Below are 19525 nucleotides of genomic sequence, written 5' to 3' on the forward strand. Positions count from 1 at the left end.
ATCCCCCCATCACATTACCTGTCTCCTATCTTTACCTTCTACATTTCCAAGAGCCAGAAACTCTTACACAGCTTGTAAAAGTTGACTATTACCATATTCCCCCCTCCCTCCCAACCACAACATACTCCTGTCCCACAAAACTATATGGGATCCCCTGCATTATAAAAGGTATCACCCCCCCCCCTCCCCCTTATGTTTACAGACTGCAACATAACCTTGTAATACGACATCTAGACAAGGTTTTAGCCATGTCTCCTGGAGACCTATCACATCAGGTTGGCTGGTAACTCAAGAACCTGTTTGAACTCCTGCCCATTCACCATCAAACTTCTGGCGTTCCATTGAAGGATTAACACCATAATGAAAATTAACCAATACATGATTCCTGGCTGGACTGATTCTCAATCTTATTGAGGTCATCTTGTACATTTTCCCCTGTCAGTCCTGTGATCCCAAGATACCTCACTGCCTGCTCCATCCACTATGATCTGTATCTGCATAGTCTTTGATTGTCCTTTTTCTGTGCAATTGATTGCTGCTGTCACAAATGTAACAACCTTCCTCATGTCTACTACCATTCTTGTGTTCTCCCCCATTCTGCTCTCTACATCTGGCCCAACCTGCATCCCAATCAGCCCTGGCATACCTGCTCTCATCAGTGCCTCGATTGTTTCTGCCTGAACTACCTTCACTGCTTCTGCATATGAGATGTTACGCTCACTCCTCACCTGCTGCCCTTGCACCGGTCTTTACACCACTGAACAAGCCCCGTGCTGGAACTGTGGGGAGGCGCCCATAGTGTGACGTATGGGGCTTGTTCAGTGGTGTATGGGGCTTGTCACACTATGGGCGCCTCCCCACAGTTCCAGCACTGTAACTGGACCGTCTCCACGTATGCATGTCCCCCCCCACATCTCCGTTTGCCTTTACACACCACACGCCCAAACCTTTGACAGTTACAGCACTGTAACTGGACCGTCTCCACGTATGCATGTCCCCCCCCACATCTCCGTTTGCCTTTACACACCACACGCCCAAACCTTTGACAGTTACAGCACTGTAACTGGACCGTCTCCACGTATGCATGTCCCCCCCCCACATCTCCGTTTGCCTTTACACACCACACGCCCAAACCTTTGACAGTTACAGCAACGCATTGGTGTCGGAACATATGTTCACACATAGTAACTCATACCCAATCCTAACTGTTCCTGGCAATACCAATAGTAGCACTGACAAGCTATCCACCTTGCTCCCATCTGGAGGTGCTTTGCCTCAATAAGAGAGCCGACCTTCAAGTGGTCCTTTATTTCTGACATGTTCACACTTTCTGGAACTCCGGTAATAACTCTTCACCCACTGCCGTCCAGTTTGATCCAGCAGGCTACTATCAACCACACTTTACATACCTGCTTGAGTTTGAGCACCTTCTCATACTGTTTAACATTGAAACACACCAAACTTCCATCACAAAGAACTTTAGCAGACACAACCTCTCCTACTTCCTCACTCAATCCTAACCGCCCAACCTTCCTATCCATCTCTGCTCCAATCACAGCCCAGTGTTGCTCAACCACCTCCACTGGATTTCTCCCCGTTTCGTCAAGATCTTCTCCCTATTTGAAACTGACGACGCTGATTTTGTTAAGCACCCCGTTCCACGACCTCGTCTCCTTTTCGTATTTCAGACTTCCCGGCCAGTACCAGGATACAACTCAACACTAGTGGTGTAAGTTACACAATACCATTGGCTATTGCACCATGCAAGAGGTACCGTAGGCCTAAAGAAACATGACAGAGACAAAAGCAGAGTCCTGATTAGTAAAACAGCTTTATTGAATAATGGCAGATTTAACAGTTGAATAGTTCATGAGAACTTGACTACTTAAAGATTGTGATAGATGATTCCCCTATGCCAATAAAACACTCCAGAGGTCTGCCTATTCCCTAATCCAAACCAAGCAAATGAACACACAAGTTTAAAAAAATAAAGAATAAATAATTTCCCTGGTTTTAGAGCATCATCCTTGACTCTGGATTCTTGAGTTCTAACAGAATCCTTGATTATGACCATTATAAGCACTAAAACACCAACTATTTCCATCATTCTGCCTGATTGTACAGCAGTCTTCATCCATCAGCGTTCCAGTGCATTATGACGTCACATAACAATGGAACTGCTGTCTACCAAAGACCCATCTCCACAAATGGCAAACATCAATCTCCTCCACTTTGAAAACACCTCACAGACAGCCACAGTGCTCAGAGTGATATCAAGGATGTGCACTTGTCACAGTGGCTTCAAGACCACCTGCAAGATATCCAGTTCCTCTCATTTTAATGTTGCTGTAAAATAAAGCAACAACGAGTCAGACTTACTCCATTTCCCTCCAATATCCTGTGAGCTCATCTTCTATATAATACATTGATGGTTTCCAGTAAGTCCATGTTGTTTTGCTTTGGTGGTGGTTCCACGGATTGGCATGCAAGGCTCGGTCTCACGGCAACCGCTCCAAGACCGCTCTGTTCTGTTTCCAGTCCAGCTTCTGATCCATCTGACAGTCGAGGGTCTAAAGAGCGAGAGGACCCAGCGAGTGTGTGTGGGTGTGTGGTGGCGGGGAGGGTTGGGGGTTGGGGGGTTCAGGACTCCTCCATGTCGGCTGGGGGTGAGGATGAGGTTGGGGAGGACGCCTCTGGCTCACCGTCAAGTCCCACCTTTGATGCTGGAAGATTTGCAAAATAGGTGTAGGTGTTAAAAATACACTTTCACCCAATTACTAGTATCGGGACAAAGATCAGTCTGCAGTTGTACTCTCTGTGGCAGCATTTGAAAACGACAAATAAAACACACATTTGAAACAAACTGATACATTAAATTCTGAAAACAAAGAAATTAGTTGTGACCAACTACTAAGGCCGTGAAGACCCAGAGACATACTAAGACCCAGAGACATACTAAGACCCAGGGACATACTAAGACCCAGGGACATACTAAGACCCAGGGACATACTAAGACCCAGGGACATACTAAGACCCAGGGACATACTAAGACCCAGGGACATACTAAGACCCAGGGACATACTAAGACCCAGGGACAGGTCTACAACCAGAGAGGATATGGAGGACATGAGCTCTGTGCTGTCTGTTAGTGGCAGACCTGCCTGACGTCTGGGGAGCCGATGGAGCACCCAGCCACTCATTTGGGCCAGGCAGGCTCTGTGTGCGCAGGCATTCAAATAAGGCAACACAAGGGCAGGGAAACAGGTCGTTCGGTCTAATTGACCAAGTACAACATAAAATAAGGGTTTGTTCAATGGTAATATGGCAACAGAGTGAGCACGCTCCGTGAATATGAACGCATGCAGGAGAGTTACATGATACACCGAACTGGCAGGGCCAGCATCCACTAACACACACACACACACACGGGGCTCTAAAATACAATCCGTATTGACAACTCAGTTATGATCAATTGATCTACCCTCCACATCATTAGACAAGTATAGATTACGTCATGATTATTAAAAGATGATTAAAAAAAGGTTCATTTAGGACAGAAGTATTAACTACTGTGATCAACAGATCTGTATCCCCAGTTATGTGAAATCCATAGATTAGGGCATAATGCATTTATTTACATTGACTGATTTCCTTTTGTGAACTGTAACTTTGTAAAATCTTTTCAATTGTTGCATGTTGTATTTATATATTTTTGTTCCGTGTAACATTGGTACATCCATCCATCTCTGAACTTGTGTTGATATGTAGCCATTTGTAATGGGAATATTTCAGATGAATAAAGTTCATATTACCACAATACTTATTTATATGTTCTCCCTTTACGTAAAACACATGATTTAGAGTGTGTTATTTAGGACACTCGTTGTTTATGGGTTGCTGGTCACTAGACTTGATACTGAATGTTATGGATGTGCTCATATCTGTTGATAGTGATTGATGCCAGACTGGAGGTACGAGGACACTGATTGTTATTGTATTCTGTAACACTAGCAGATGATGCGCTGACTTCCTTACAAGCCTCTCGGCGGTGGGTGTTCACAGAACACTGGTGTTGTGAGGTTAGAACATAGGGCCTGCTTAGAGAAGGCCAGATGGAACTTGTATTAAACAGGATTGATTTGATCAATGACTGCTCACCTTCTAGTTCTCATGGAAATTCTCTATTACACCAACAACTCTTAAAGAATATAACTTGTAAATGCCTTATGAGCTTAGTTACTGAGGTTTAGAACCGCTGGTAAAGACAATGGAAGGAGTGCGAGTCAGTCTAATAAAGGAGAGATCAGGGGGACAGAACACACACGTGCACAGTGCACCTAAACAACCACACAGTGACGGACTTACAGTGAGATGACAGAATGGATGTTTTCTATTTCAAGTCTTTCTGTGGAAATTTGGGGAAGAATACCTGTCACTGTGCTCCCTAGAACTTTACTAGAAGGTGTATGACAAAAGAGTTACAGATCTTCCATGTGTGGAGCAGTACCTGACTTCCGGACTGTTCTGGGCGTGTTGTTGGCCCCGCCCCCTTCCCCGGTCTTCTTGCTCAACAGACTGTTGAAGAAGTTAGCCAGCACGCCCTCGCTGGTCTGCCCGCCTAATGGCACAGCGAAAACAAAGAGACAAAACGAATGCAAATGTAATCAACATAAAAAAAAACAGAAATACCTTATTTACATAGGTATTCAGACCCTTTGCTATGAGACTCCAAATTGAACTCAGGTGCATATTGTTTTCATTGATCATCCTTGAGATGTTTCTACAACTTGATTGGAGTCCACCTGTGGTAAATTTAATTGATGATTGGACATGATTTGGAAAGGCAGACACCGTCTATATAAAGGTCCCACAGTTGATAATGCATGTCAGAGAAAAAAAACAAGCCATGAGGTTGAAGGAATTGTCCGTAGAGCTCCGAGACAGGATTGTGTCGAGGCACAGATTTGGGGAAGGGTACCAAAACATTTCTGCAGCATTGAAGGTCTCCAGGAACACAGTGGCCTCCTCCATTCTTAAATGGAAGAAGTTTGGAACCACCAAGACTTCCTAGAGCTGGCCGCCTGGCCAAACTGAGCATTCGCGGGAGAAGGGCCTTGTTCAGGGAGGTGACCAAGAACCTGACGGTGACTGACAGAGCTCCAGAGTTCCTCTGTGGAGATGGGAGAACCTTCCAGAAGAACAACCATCTCTGCAGCACTCCACCAATCAGGCCTTTATGGTCAAGTGGCCAGACGGAAGCCACTCCTCAGTAAAAGGCACATGACAGCCCGCTTGGAGTTTGGCCAAAGGCACCTAAAGGACTCTCAGACCGTGAGGAACAAGATTCTCTGGCCCGATTAAACTAAGATTGAATTATTTGGCCTGAATACCAAGCGTCACATCTGGAAGAATCCTGGTACCATAAAAACAGTGAAGCATGGCGGTGGCAGTATCATGCTGTGGGGTTGTTTTTCAGCAGCAGGGACGGAGAGACTAGTCAGGATCGAGGGAAAGATGAACAGAGCAAAGTACAGAGAAATCCTTGATGAAAACCTGCTCCAGAGTGCTCAGGACCTCAGACTGGGGCAAAGGTTCACCTTCCAACAGGACAAAAACCCTAAGCACACAGCCAAGACAAATGCAGGAGTGGCTTTGGGACAAGTCTCTGGTTCCACTCAAGGACACTCTATATGTCCTTGCGTGGCCCAGCCAGAGCCCGGACATGAACCCTATCGAACATCTCTGAAGATACCTAAAAATAGCTGTGCAGCAACACTCCCCATCCAACCTGACAGAACTTGAGAGGATCTGCAGAGAAGAATGGGAGAAACTCCCCAAATACAGGTGTGCCAAGCTTGAAGCGTCATACACAAGAAGACTCAAGGCTGTAATCGCTGCCAAATGTGCTTCAACAAAGTACTGAGTAAAGGGTCTAAATACTTATGTAAATGTGATCGTTCCATTTTATTTATATACATGGGCAAACATGTATTTGTTTGTCATTATGGGGTATTGTGTGTAGATGAATTAGGATTTACATTTTTTTTTTTTTAATCCATTTTAGAATTAGGCTGCAATGTAACAAATTGTGTAAAAAGTCAAGGGTCTGAATTCCAAATGCACAGTAGGTGCAAACTTAATACTGGTGCTAAAGCTAATCTTTGTCATTTCAGTAGAATGAGTTATCGGGGATCTATGGTCTCAGTACCTGGTTGCATGGGCATCACATTGGCCACGTTTGCTGTTGCCGAGCGATTTGACACCCGTGGAGAGCCAGTGGGTGCTCTGTTTGTGGTGTCCTGAGATGAAAAGGAGGAGGAATGAAGGAGGGATGATACAGGAACAGTAGAGAGGAGAAGAAGAGGATGAGAAGGAAGGGGAGAGAAAGAGAAGAGACAGGAAAGGAAGAAGGAGTAGAGGATCATTAATTGCATATATCAGAAGATTTACATGAACTCTTTAGGTCCTTTACAGTAGCATGTTTCCCCAGACACTTACCACTGGTCTGCCTGCTGCCGCTGGGGGCTGCTTAGACAACAGGGTCTGTTAATAGACAACACAGAGCATGTAGTGTGAGAGTCCAGATAGTCCTATTAAGGGCTTCAGACTCTAACCTAATTCATATGGCAACTGGCAGAATTAAACTTATCACAGCTGAGGTCAGATTAGCATTATGCAATATTATCAAAGTAATGTTTTGGGTCATACCAGCTGTACAAATATAAACGGTACATTCTCCCTTACCTGAAGCTTTAGCAGAAACACTTGGTCGTCCTCCGCACCTAGTTCCTTTTCATGTACAAACTGCACAAAAAATTAAAACATCATAAACAAACACACACCTATATACTGTTTCTCCACAAAATGACATGCAAGTCATCCTAATGTGTTAGTTTAGTATACATCCGATTAAGTACATATTTGCCTGGCCTTGGCACTGTAATCTGAGTACAGGCAGGCTCATCCTGGTAATCTGATGTTATTTGAGATTAATGGGCCCCTCATCCCAGGGCCCATTAAAGTCCAGAGGAGAAGACTGGAGAGAGCAAACACCCAGAATCCCCCAGTCCACCCAGGCACAGCCCCAACCCTGCATGCCAGTAGTAACCTCTGACCCTGCTCAGGGCTAACGATTTTGGATTCAGTCACAATTGTAATCAACTCCAAGATACTACCCCTGGAGTGTAGGTCAGTTACAAGGTCTGTTACACTTGTTTCTAATACTTCATGTCTGTGCCAAAAATAAGAAGGAGAAGATCTGGGAGTGACATTACCTTTCTAACAGGAGGCTGGACGATAACCTCCTCAAACTTGTCTTCCCTTTTCAACGACTGAAAGTTTTCATATAAAATGGCAACCTTTTTTTCATTATCCCATCCTGATGGGCTGGAAGACAATGAACCACAGAAGCATACAAAATATATATATAAAAAAAACAACTAATGTCATTGTGAACAGCACATGAGAAAAAGGCTAAATGTTTCATTAGTGAGAACACAGAGTCACACTTACATGAATACTGAGTCTTTGTCCACCACCTGGGCCAGCATGTCAAAGGGAAACCCGTATAATCTATGGACCAGGTATTTATACAATAGGTCTAGGTTTTTGTTTTCCTTCATTGACGTGTATAGCAGCGCTGCGCCATCTGAGAGACCACCACTTGTCAAGGATGGTATTATTGCTAGAATGGCCAACGATATCTTAAAGACCCCTCTACTACCTAGCTCAGAAAAAACATGCTCACTTCACACAAGAAAGAACAACCTGAAACTGGTGCCTGCACATTGTTGGTACATCTAAGAAAATATGAAAATCCATTAGTTTGAAAGAATAACGCCAGAGGAATGCCAACTCTTAGGGCAGAAAAGCAGTCGGTGAGGCAGAAGGATACACTGCAAGCAGAAGTGTCGGATGTGAGACTGGATGAAGTCAAAGTGTTCTTCCCGGTAGTCATGCTCTTTCTCTAGACTGAGAAACGTGTCACACTGCAAAGGAGGGAAGTGAAGAGAGGGAAAGAGAATACTGAGAGACAGAGAGGGTAAGCCACACAAGACAAGAATGAAAAAGAAATTGAAAGCGAAGATGAGAAATAGTGTTAAACAAAATGACAGACTTTCCGTCCTTTATACACATGAATAAAGAAACCATACCACTGCCACAGAAAGTCTCCTTAGATAAGTTGAGTTAACAAGGCAAGTTCCTTTCTTTCCCTAATGCCAGAGCTTTGCCCACCTTACCTTTGTACACACCACCATAACAGGCACGCCCAGGTTGTGTGTGAGTGTGTTCTCTCCCAAGGGGAGCACCACACACTCCTCCTCAGCCTCCCCAGCCACGGGGTTCCTCCTCTTGGGAGAGGCGCTGTGGTCGCCCCCTGGCTCTGTGTACTCCTGGAACTGTCGGACCACTAGCGGTAGGGGAGATGGTGGAAGAGATTCCGTTTTACAGCTATTGCTATTTTACCCTTTTTAATTCAAACTCCGAACAATTAATCTCAATTAACTTTATAGTTTACAGTATAGTAGCATGGCTACTTAAAGTTTTAAAGAAATACTGTTGAAGTAGCTATTTCAAGTCTTTAATGTTATAAAGTAAGAACGTCTCTCTCTCAGATTCATAGACGTACATCTCTGTTCCATGTCCCTCAGTGTCTCTGGGTTGACTCTGAGCTTGTCGATGTGTTCTCGTAGCACACTGGCCCACTTCTGCAGAGAGTCCAGCACCGTCCACGGCCTGGACATGTCCACTACCAGCAGGGCCATAGTGTCGGCCATGTTCTCCCCACACACAGCAAACTTCTGGAGGCCTTTGTGGTACAGGTCACCGTCCAGAATCCATGCGTTACACATAGCATGATCTGCACACACACACACACACAGTTTGGGGTCAAATCACACCAAAAAGGAGAAATTGTACAAGGCTATCCTATTGATCGTTACTGACCCATCATACACTGATGCCCAAGCTATATTATGAACTAAAACAAATCAAAATGATCACCTTTGTTTTCTCATTATGTCCAAAAGACACACTTACCATCGATGTCATCATCGTGAACATTAAAGTACAGGTACTCCAGTCCTCTGCCTTTCATGTATTCTTCAACTCCCTGCAGTTTGGCTATGAGAGTGGTCTTCCCTGCCCCCGTCTCACCTGTAGCATACATGAAACGCATACGGTGCAGGTAAACTGCATGCTAAGCAAAATCATTCAAATCCGTTATAGCCTACATTAGGCCTTTAGGTCAGCTGCCTGCTGTGGCCAGTGCTCTAGGCCTATAAAAGTATATCATTTTGCATCAATGCAGCTATAGCTCACAAAATCAGTTAGGCCTATATGCAGGGCCAATACAATACCTTCAGAAAATACTCACACCCCTTCATCTTTTTCAACATGTTGTTGTGTTACAAAGTGGGATTAAGATTGATGTAATTTACCTTTTTTGTAAACGATCTGCACAAAATATTCTGTAATGTCAAAGTGGAAGAAAAATTCCAACATTTGTAAAATAAAAGATATATATATATATATATATAAATAAATAAAACTCTTGATTAGATGTATTGACTCAGTGGGTTGAAAACATGTTAGAATCACCTTTGGCAGCGATTACAGCAGTGAGCGATTTCAGTTTAAGAATTATTCCCACCTGGATTGCACAACATTTGCACAGAACTATTTTTTAAGTTCTTAAAGTTCTGTCAAGTTGATTGTTGATCATTGGTAGACAGCCATTTTCAAGTCTTGCTAAGTCAAAACTTTAACTAGGCCACTCAGTAACATTCAATGTCATCTTGGTAAGCAACTCCAGTGTATATTTGGCCTTGTATTTTAGGTTATTGTCCTGCTGAAAGGTGACCATCTCTCAGTGTCTACTGGAAAGCAGACTGAACCAGGTTTTCCTCCAGGATTTTGCCACTGCTTAGCTCTATTACATTTATCTTTATCATAAAGAAAACTCCCTAGTCCTTGCTAATGACAAGCATACTCATAACATGATGCAGCCACCCCTATGCTTGAACATTTTAAGAGCGGTACTCAGTGTTGTGTTGGATTTGCCCCAAACAGTGCATTATTGCAAACAGAATGTTGGAATATTGTTATTCTGCAATTTCCAAATGCCTGAAGGTACCACGTTCATCTGTACAAACAATAGTATGCAAGTATAAACACCATGGGACCATGCAGCTGTCATACGTTCTCCTAGAGATGAACGTACTTTGGTGCGAAAAGTGCAAATCAATCCCAGAACAACAGCAAAGGACCTTGTGAAGATGCTGGAGAAAACAGGTACAAAAGTATCTATATCCACAGTAAAACGAGTCCTATATTGACATAATCTGAAAGGCCGCTCAGCAAGGAAGAAGCCACTGCTCAAAAACCGCCATAAAAAAGCCAGACTACGGTTTGCAACTGCACATGGGGACAAAGATTTTACTTTTTTGGAGTAATGTCCTCTGGTCTGATGAAACAAAATTAGAACTGTTTGGCCATAATGACCATCGTTATGTTTGGAGGAAAAAGGGGGAGGCTTTCAAGCCAAAGAACACCATCCCAACCGTGAAGCACGAGGTTGGGATTAAAACGAGGTTGGGATTAAAACTTGGATTAAAATGTCAGGAATTGTGAAAAACTGAGTTTAAATGTCTTTGACTAAGGTGTATGTAAACTTCCGACTTCAACTGTAGCTCCGCATTGACATGATTGTTTGACGATAGGCGAGGGTGGGAGGTCCTGTAAACACAAACTCACTTCCTTGACAACTTCCTTCACAACAGGTCTGTGCTGCTCGGTGAAGCTCAAGAAGTATGAATGCCCTGACTTCTGCAGAGGCTGTGTCACCATAAATGCTGCAAGGCCAATGCAGACGTCGGAATGACCAAGCAGCGCCTTTCATACACGCTCCTCCGGCTCAGCAGCTCCAGAGACGTGCCTCCAACCCCCAACTGTCTGTCATATTTGCACAGGAAAATAAATCCTGAGCACAGAGAAGACAGACATGTCTAGAACTGATAATTGGTCGTATGGTGCAAGAATGACTGCATTGAATTGATTTAATGTTAAGATGGACACAGCTTAGTAGAACCAAACCATACACAGCCTCTGCTCAGCAAACTCGAACTTGAGAACGAATCGTTTGGTTGGCTGCAGTTCGTGAGCGACTGAACTCTCACGGCAGTCAAGCAATGCATCCCGCCAAGAGTCGTTCACAATCTAGTCCGGTAGCAGCCACAGCTAGATGGACCTCGTTTCAAATGTATCAAGAAATAATGTCATTTGTATGCCTAGCAATTAACACAATGTACATTGTTTAAAAGCACACATTTACAAGTCTCAGTCACAAATGACAGCTCCAGTAAGCCCCCTACTGTGAATGACAGTCTTCAGTTCATCGTTTGTCGTAGAGCTGTTGTTAAGGATGTGAGTTTGTGTATACACAGGACTTATCGCCCTCACCTACCACCAACCAATCACGTAAATGCGGAGCCATCCACATAATTACAGAATTTGAGCGGAGCACGGCGGTGCGGTACAGAGCTCAATTTGGCCTCTGCGTGCCTCCGGAATTTCCATATTTGAGTCACACGATCCATTGGGCGCCTCCGACCATATTTGGGATAAAGCATAAATTGGCTCTTACTGACTCAAATGAACAAAATGATTGTTCATCTGAACGGGTCAAAGATCGGAGTCAGTAAAAAGAGACGTCTTCACCATCACTGAGTTAGGAAGGACACCTGTATCTTTGTAGTGACTGGGTGTATTGATACATCATCCAGTAATGAATAACTTCACCATGTTTCAACGGGATATTCAATGTCTGCTTTCGGAATTGGAAAACCTTTGTGTTTCTGTATTTGAATCTGTGTTTGAAATTCACTGCTCAACTGAGGGATAATTGTAGGTGTGGGTTACAGAGATTCAAAAATCATGTTAAACACTTTGCACACAGAGTGACTCCATGCAACTTATGTGACTTGTTAAGCAAATTTTTAGACCAAAACGTATTGGTCATTTTTGGTACATTTCAAAAAACATACTTCCATTGTTACATTATGGGGTATTGTGTGTAGGCCAGTGACCAACAAATTTAAATGTAATCCATTTTAAATTCAGGCAGTAATAACAAAATGTGGAAAAAGTCAAGGGGTGTGAATACTTTCTGAAGGCATTGTATACCACTAGTCGACCAGATAAGAAATATATGTAATCTCATTTGCTTGTTGAGGGATTTATTTTACAGATAAAACTAGCAGGTGTTGATTATAATCACTCTTTCAATGTGATCGGATCAGATCCGATCTGACCTGCAGAAATTGCCATTTTTAGTCGTCTATGAAACACTGTCCATATTTTGTTGGACAATTATAAGCGGTGCTGTTATAAATGCATTCAACAATAGCCTGCCATAATTCGGTTAATAATCAATTGGTTCTCAAACCTCGCAACAATGGTCCAATACTGTCTGTTATTGACATTGTAATGGAATACAGAACGCGTGGTGAGAGGCACTCCTTGTCTAGCATCCCGCACACTCTGAAGTAGCGGAGGGAGCAGGTGGTCCATCCCGTGCCAATATTACACAACGCAAGCAGAAAATTAAATAGGCTTACCCATAATAAGAACATTTTTCCCAGACGGCAATTTTGACCGTGAACGCGTCGATACCTCACTCAAAATAGAGGACCTGCAAGAGAGACAATGACATCAGACAAATACCAAGCACCCATATCCCTGCTATTCAGATGCGCTACTCCCTAGAACCAGATTTTTCAAACCCTAAAACCATTCAAAGTGGCTCTGACAGGCGAGCCAGGCCTTTCTTAAGCCATATTATTGTATAGTTCAGGACCAATATTCACCATAAATTCTGGCCATCCTCGTCGCTGGTTTGATTTTCTATAGAATTTAGTGTATTTGCAGTTGACGTAATTCTCACTGTCGAAGCCATCTTCTATCAGCCTTGAATGGATTAAGTGCCCGGATGTTTGAATTGGCATAATAAAGGGCGCGTTCCAGATCCCCTTATTTATAAGTGCTGCGGTCACGGCAAGTTCAAATTTGAAACAAGGAAGCCACGCAGAATCACTGATCTAAAAATAATCAACTTGCAGCAGATCTGTGCAGCACCATGCACAGAGTGAAGGAGACATTTTAAACACGGGTATGTAAAAAATGATAAATTATTAAATTATGCAGTTATACAATCTGTGTCTGCTCGGAATGGAAAAAGTTCCATTGATATATTTTTTGAAATTTACATTTTACTTTCAAGTTGTCTTCCAACTTGTATGTCATCTTTTTTTGTAGTCACGCTTTTTAGATGAGCGTCACAACGTCTGGACTATAGAACTACAGGAACAACGTCTGGACTGTAGAACTACAGGAACAACGTCTGGACTATAGAACTACAGGAACAACGTCTGGACTGTAGAAAGGATCAGGAACCACATGAATAAAATACAGCAATCTTATTGAGCTGCAAAAAAAGATGACCTGGAAACCAAACCAATCCTCTGGCACGGAGTGTCTGCTGGTGCTAGACTTCTGTGTCCTAGCCTCCTTTCCTATGTCCTAGCCTAGCCTCCTTTCCTGTGTCTTAGCCTCCTTTCCTTGATTTGCACTGATCTGAAAGCAAAGGATGAGTGAAAACAATATGGAGGATGTTTACTTTCAAATGGCTTTCATTATTTTATTTTATTTTTTGCATAAGTGTCCATGAAGGAAGGGAAAGCATGAGAGGAAGTAATTTGACTTATAGCCTTATATAGCTTTTCACTAATATAGACATTTATAAACTGGGTAGTTTGGCTTCTGGATGCTGATTGGCTGAAAGACGTGGAATATCAGACGGTATGGTTGCTTTCCACTGCTTAGACATTGCATGAATCAACCAACGGTTGGTTGCATGCCACGTCATCGACTGTCGACTGTGTCCATCGACTTGTCGTCGACTGACAGATTGCTATAACATATGTGGTTAGCTGAAAGGTAAAATACCTATCTAGGTGTTGTAAGATCTGGCAGCGTCTAAGCAGTGGGACCTGAACTACGGGTATGATGCAACATTTCTTGTTTAGTCATATTTATGTTGGTAACTTGTTTATAATAACAATAAGGCACCTTGGAGGTTTGTAGTATATGGCCAATATGTCACTGCTAAGGGCTGTATCCAGGCACTCAGCGTTGTGTCGTACTAAAGAACAGCCCGTTGGCATGGTATATTGGCCGTATACCACACCTCCTTATTGGTTAAATATAGCCTACTCCTTGCGAATCTATCAACAAATACTCAAACAAATGAAATCTGCAAAATAAAACAATTTTAATAAAAGACAAAGCCAAGTTAACAATAACATCAGTTGCCAATAGAAACAAGAATTAGAATCAAAACCTAAGGATGAACAATTCCATAAACCAATCTTGTTTGTCGCATCTGAAAATTCCTTACAAAATCATATCCTAGATCTAACGTCTCAGACGCACAGGATGTGGAAATAGATTTGATCAAGTTGGCCACTCGGTGGTAAACTCTTGATCTGAATGCCGGGATTCTGATCCCCATAGAAGGGCCTTGGGAGTTTCTGGCTGCAACCTCTCCTGTCCTCCAATGCAAAAGGCCTGGGAGACTGAGAAGACATTGTGCTTGGAATGATTAAGTGGTAGTCTGGGTACCAGTCTTTTTAGCTGACATTCCACTACTTGACCTCCTTGGCATATGTCACGGAAAAGGCAACAAGGAGTGGAATGTTAGCTAAAAAGACGTACCCAGACTAATTAAGTGGGTTCAGATCACAACGTTCAGAAGGCAGACTGGTACGAACCATCAGATGGTGCCACAACTTTCTGGCAGCGCCATGGTCGGCACCAACACTCGTCCTTCTGAAAGAGAACGAAAAAGATAAAGTTGCATTTCAAATTTGGACTTGAAAAGTATTTGGTTGTTGTGACATAGAATAGCCTGTGTCTCCTCACCAGTAGATTTCTTCCTGTAGTAGATCAGTCCAGCTGCTATAAAGACCACCCCCAGCAGCAGCCCACAGGCCCCGATCACCATCTTATTCTTCTCAGGACCAGGCATGTAGGGGTCTGTAATCACACAAACAATTAAGACATACATCTTATAATAAATAGACTTATAAACCCTCCCTCCCAAGCACTCGTATCTAATTCAGACACACCAAGTCCACACACACACACACTTACCCCAGTCATACAGTTTGGGCTCAGTGAGGCTGAAGTGCTCCACCATACAGGCGATTCTCTCTCCAGGTGTGGGTGTGTACTCCAGGTGCGAGTGGATCTGGTAGGTCCAATCCCCATTGACCAGCTCCTCTGTGGAAGTCACATTTGAGGTCACTTCCTGTCCGTCCCTCAGCCACGTCACTCTGATTGGTTTGGGGTAGAAGTCGTAGGCGCTGCACACGAGCATGGCCAGGTGTCTGGTACTGAACGGCTCCACTGACCTCAGCCTGATGTAGGGCTCAACTGGAGAGGGAAGAACATACTGGCTTCTTCAGGGCTCGCCTCATGCTCTTTTCATGATGTTCATCTATCTCATCTAGTATGTACTCATTCACTCACCTGCCTTATCTAGTAAGTACCCATACACCACAGGAACGTTGCTGCTGCAGTATTTCTTCATTTCGTCTCTCCTCGCGGCCAGAAAAGCAGGGCCTTTGCAGGCCGTTTCAGTGAAGTTCTTCATCCATTGTGTGTAGACCGTACATTTCTCTGTTGTGCTGTTGTATTGTCCCAGTAACTTCTTGTTGCCGTAGACCTGCAGCAGAAACTCAATATCACGGGGCTCCTCGGAGCTGAACCGACACCTCATCTCAAAGTGTCCAAAATAGCCATCTGTCAAATAAACAGTCACAAACAAGATGAGATCTGGAGGTCTCCTTTCTCTTCTTTCATAATATCATCTGATCAACAGACCAGAGAAAACAAATACATTCTGTGGATTTCACTCTTTATGTATCTTTGTCTATAGAAATATTATAAGATGGAATAATTCTTTATCAAAATACAAACATGTTTAGTGCACGATTTCATCAGTGAACGATTACAAGAACGCAGAGGATGACACACTTTGGCCACTATATACTTAAATCAAGGGTGAAATTGTAGTGTAGATATTGGAGGGGGGGGGGGGGGGGACGAACAGCAGACCAGGGGGTCCTCCCCTGCAATGTTTTTGGACATTTTAAAATGCCTTTCCTGCGATTGTACACAGCTTGACATCACTTATTATGCCTCTCTTTAGGGTTATTTTGAGGGATATTTGGAAGGGTATTTTGAAAACACAGTATAAGTGGAAAGTTGAAGGCCCCTCCCCCCAAAATAAAAAAATGAATATAATTTTTAGGGAAAACAAACTTTGGGGGGGGGGAAACAGCTAAGAGAAAAAATTTGCAGCTTTATACTGCTATTCTACACATTTTGTCATAAATCAGAGACAATGTTGAAGTTAGTAAGGTGATTTCTTGCAATTCTACACATTTTGGGCAGAGAAAAAAAATGCTCTTTTATAGCTCACCTCATGCTATTCTTCAGATTTTTTCCCTTCAGTTTTAAAGCAGGTTTCCTGCTACTCTACACATTTTGACATGAGGCTGAGAGAAAATGTTGCCATTTTAAAGTAACTGTCCAGTGAAAATCTCCCTTTTAAAAGTGAATATTCTGTTAACTCATTCTGTTGTTGGGGTACACCCACACCATTCTGTTGATGGGGTACACCCACACCATTCTGTTGATGGGGAACACCCACACCATTCTGTTGTTGGGGTACACCCACACCATTCTGTTGATGGGGTACACCCACACCATTCTGTTGATGGGGTACACCCACACCATTCTGTTGTTGGGGTACACCCACACCATTCTGTTGATGGGGTACACCCACACCATTCTGTTGATGGGGTACACCCACACCATTATGTTGATGGGGTACACCCACACCATTCTGTTGATGGGGTACACCCACACCATTCTGTTGATGGGGTACACCCACACCATTCTGTTGATGGGGTACACCCACACCATTCTGTTGATGGGGTACACCCACACCATTCTGTTGATGGGGTACACCCACACCATTCTGTTGATGGGGTACACCCACACCATTCTGTTGATGGGGTACACCCACACCATTCTGTTGATGGGGTACACCCACACCATTCTGTTGATGGGGTACACCCACACCATTCTGTTGATGGGGTACACCCACACCATTCTGTTGTTGGGGTACACCCACACCATTCTGTTGATGGGGTACACCCACACCATTCTGTTGATGGGGTACACCCACACCATTCTGTTGATGGGGTACACCCACACCATTCTGTTGATGGGGTACACCCACACCATTCTGTTGATGGGGTACACCCACACCATTCTGTTGATGGGGTACACCCACACCATTCTGTTGATGGGGTACACCCACACCATTCTGTTGTTGGGGTACACCCACACCATTCTGTTGATGGGGTACACCCACACCATTCTGTTGATGGGGTACACCCACACCATTCTGTTGATGGGGTACACCCACACCATTCTGTTGATGGGGTACACCCACACCATTCTGTTGATGGGGTACACCCACACCATTCTGTTGATGGGGTACACCCACACCCTTCCAAAACTGTATGGAAAACGATTTCACACTTATTGTAATTAATTATATATCATATTTCATAGAAATCTGGAAACACTGGACAGTTACTTTAAAAGTCAAATTTGGGCAAAACCCCAGGCAAAAACAACAGCTTTAAACTGTATAACTGATCAACCCACCATCATACCAGGTCATGTAATGTTAAAAAAAAAAAAAAAAAAATGGATGAATAAGATATTTGGCTACATTTGGCCATTTTTTACCAATCTCTACAGCTTCCATCCAAAAACAAATCCTGTGAAATTATATCAATACATACTGGAGTTATTCCTAAAGAAAATAATGTACTTTTCACTCCATACATTTTCCCTGACACCCAAAATTATTCGTTACATTTTGAATGCTTAGCAGGACAGGAACATGGTCCAATTCACACACTTGTCAAGAGAACACATGGTCATCTACTGCCTCTGATCTGGCAGACTCACTAAACATAAATGCGTCATTTGTAAATGATGTCTGAGTGTTGGAGTGCGCCCCTGGATATCTGTCAATTTTAAAAACAAGAAAATGGTGCCGTCTGCTTTGCATAATATAAGGAATTTGAAATGATTTATACTTTTACTTTTGATATTTAAGCATATTTTAGAAATGATATTTACTTTGATACTTAAGTATATTTAGAACCAAATACTTTTAGACGTTTACTGAAGTAGTATTTTACTAGGTGACTTTTACTTCAGTAACTTTTTATTAAAAAGGTATCTATATTTTTACTCATGTATCACAAGTGGGTGCTTTTTCCACCACTAGACTTCAATCCCTTCAGTCTCTCTGTACAGAGACCACAAACAACAGCATTAATGTTGACTATCTCACCACTAGACTTCAATCCCTTCAGTCTCTCTGTACAGAGACTACAAACAACAGCATTAATGTTGACTATCTCACCACTAGACTTCATTCCCTTCAGTCTCTCTGTACAGAGACCACAAACAACAGCATTAATGTTGACTATCTCACCACTAGACTTCAATCCCTTCAGTCTCTCTGTACAGAGACCACAAACAACAGCATTAATGTTGACTATCTCACCACTGGACTTCAATCCCTTCAGTCTCTCTGTACAGAGACCACAAACAACAGCATTCATTTTGACTATCTCACCACTACAAGTGTCTATAATGGCAGTCATTTTGCAAAGCTCAAGACGATAACTGAGACTTTGGACTGACTTTGTGTACCTTGATCAATTCAAAGTCATTCTGTGGTTCCTGTCAAACCTGATCACAACTATAGGACAGGAGCAGATTTTTACTCACCTACTCCAGACAGAGAGGAGAAGAGAAGCAATAGGTGGATGGACGAGAGATTCAGCACAGACATGTTTACTTCTCAGAACAAGAACAGAGTTAGATACCTCCTTCTGTGTCTCTTTGTGGTTAATGTTGGCCTGTGTCTATAACGGAACGGAACAGAATGAGGAATCAGATTGGATGGACCAATGTCAGTCCAGTAGTGAAACAGCTCTAATGTCTTTCAGGAAGTCATTTGTTATATTGTTATGCTCTCTCTCTCTCACTAAGCATATCACAAAGCACTGCAATTCATGACTGATGTGTAATTACATTACCAGCTAAAATATTGCAATCAGATTACAGATTATTTTGAAAAACTAGATTACTTCTCAAATTACTTTTAAATTCAGAATCGATGTTTGTGAAAAAATATATTGACACTTTGTTTTCTCAATTTCATTCAATTCAGCGTTGAAGAATTGTGCAAGTTTAAGTTTGTCCGCCTGAGCGAGAATGACCAGAAGTCAGAGACCACTATGACACACCAAATGTGTTGGATGGATCCTTTGTATTTTTCTAACGCCTCTTTATTAAAGGGAAAGTA

At 42.9% G+C, this 19525-nt stretch overlaps 2 protein-coding genes across 4 annotated transcripts; both read right to left on the minus strand.

Annotated features, from left to right (window-relative positions):
• Nucleotides 1-1812: 1812 nt before the first annotated feature.
• On the minus strand, nt 1813-12989 carry LOC149984415 (cytoplasmic dynein 1 light intermediate chain 1-like). Of its 2 annotated transcripts, XM_090222580.1 has the most exons (13): nt 12867-12989; nt 12618-12691; nt 9040-9156; nt 8630-8860; nt 8241-8410; nt 7895-7988; nt 7513-7648; nt 7275-7386; nt 6745-6804; nt 6499-6543; nt 6209-6299; nt 4508-4618; nt 1813-2723 (listed from the first exon to the last, which is right to left on the minus strand). In XM_090222580.1, exons 1-13 carry the CDS (start codon nt 12953-12955, stop codon nt 2641-2643), a joined length of 1413 nt encoding a protein of 470 aa, XP_090078706.1. In that variant the 5' UTR covers nt 12956-12989; the 3' UTR covers nt 1813-2640. The 2 variants fall into 2 exon arrangements, with proteins under 2 accessions (XP_090078706.1, XP_090078710.1); XM_090222584.1 differs by lacking the exons at nt 1813-2723; nt 4508-4618; nt 6209-6299; ... (2 more) ...; nt 7275-7386; nt 7513-7648 and having other exon boundaries at nt 7895-8025.
• Nucleotides 12990-14310: 1321 nt separating this feature from the next.
• On the minus strand, nt 14311-19462 carry LOC110490504 (H-2 class II histocompatibility antigen, E-S beta chain-like). Of its 2 annotated transcripts, none has more exons than XM_090222593.1 (5): nt 18946-19462; nt 15589-15861; nt 15211-15492; nt 14980-15093; nt 14311-14886 (listed from the first exon to the last, which is right to left on the minus strand). In XM_090222593.1, exons 1-5 carry the CDS (start codon nt 19007-19009, stop codon nt 14831-14833), a joined length of 789 nt encoding a protein of 262 aa, XP_090078719.1. In that variant the 5' UTR covers nt 19010-19462; the 3' UTR covers nt 14311-14830. The 2 variants fall into 2 exon arrangements, with proteins under 2 accessions (XP_090078719.1, XP_090078715.1); XM_090222589.1 differs by lacking the exon at nt 18946-19462 and adding an exon at nt 18719-18901.
• Between the last annotated feature and the right edge of the window lie 63 nt (nt 19463-19525).

Source organism: Oncorhynchus mykiss, chromosome 3 (assembly GCF_057628025.1).
Source record: "Oncorhynchus mykiss isolate SJ-2025 chromosome 3, ASM5762802v1, whole genome shotgun sequence".
NCBI lineage: Eukaryota > Metazoa > Chordata > Actinopteri > Salmoniformes > Salmonidae > Oncorhynchus > Oncorhynchus mykiss.

Bases quoted from the DNA above. Each gene is read 5' to 3' on its own strand.
- LOC149984415 (XM_090222580.1), bottom strand. From the start codon at position 12,955: ATGGCTTCGACAGTGAGAATTACGTCAACTGCAAATACACTAAATTCT. The intron at 7,989-8,240 runs GTAAGGTGGGCA...CCTCCTTTGCAG, and splicing joins TTATGGTGGTGTGTACAAAG to TGTGACACGTTTCTCAGTCT. The intron at 7,387-7,512 runs GTAAGTGTGACT...ATTGTCTTCCAG, and splicing joins GACAAAGACTCAGTATTCAT to CCCATCAGGATGGGATAATG.
- LOC110490504 (XM_090222589.1), bottom strand. From the start codon at position 18,818: ATGACTGCCATTATAGACACTTGTAGTGGTGAGATAGTCAAAATGAAT. The intron at 15,862-18,718 runs GTGAGATAGTCA...TTTATTTGACAG, and splicing joins GAAGGGATTGAAGTCCAGTG to ATGGCTATTTTGGACACTTT. The intron at 15,094-15,210 runs GTAAGTGTGTGT...GTGTGATTACAG, and splicing joins GCCCAAACTGTATGACTGGG to ACCCCTACATGCCTGGTCCT.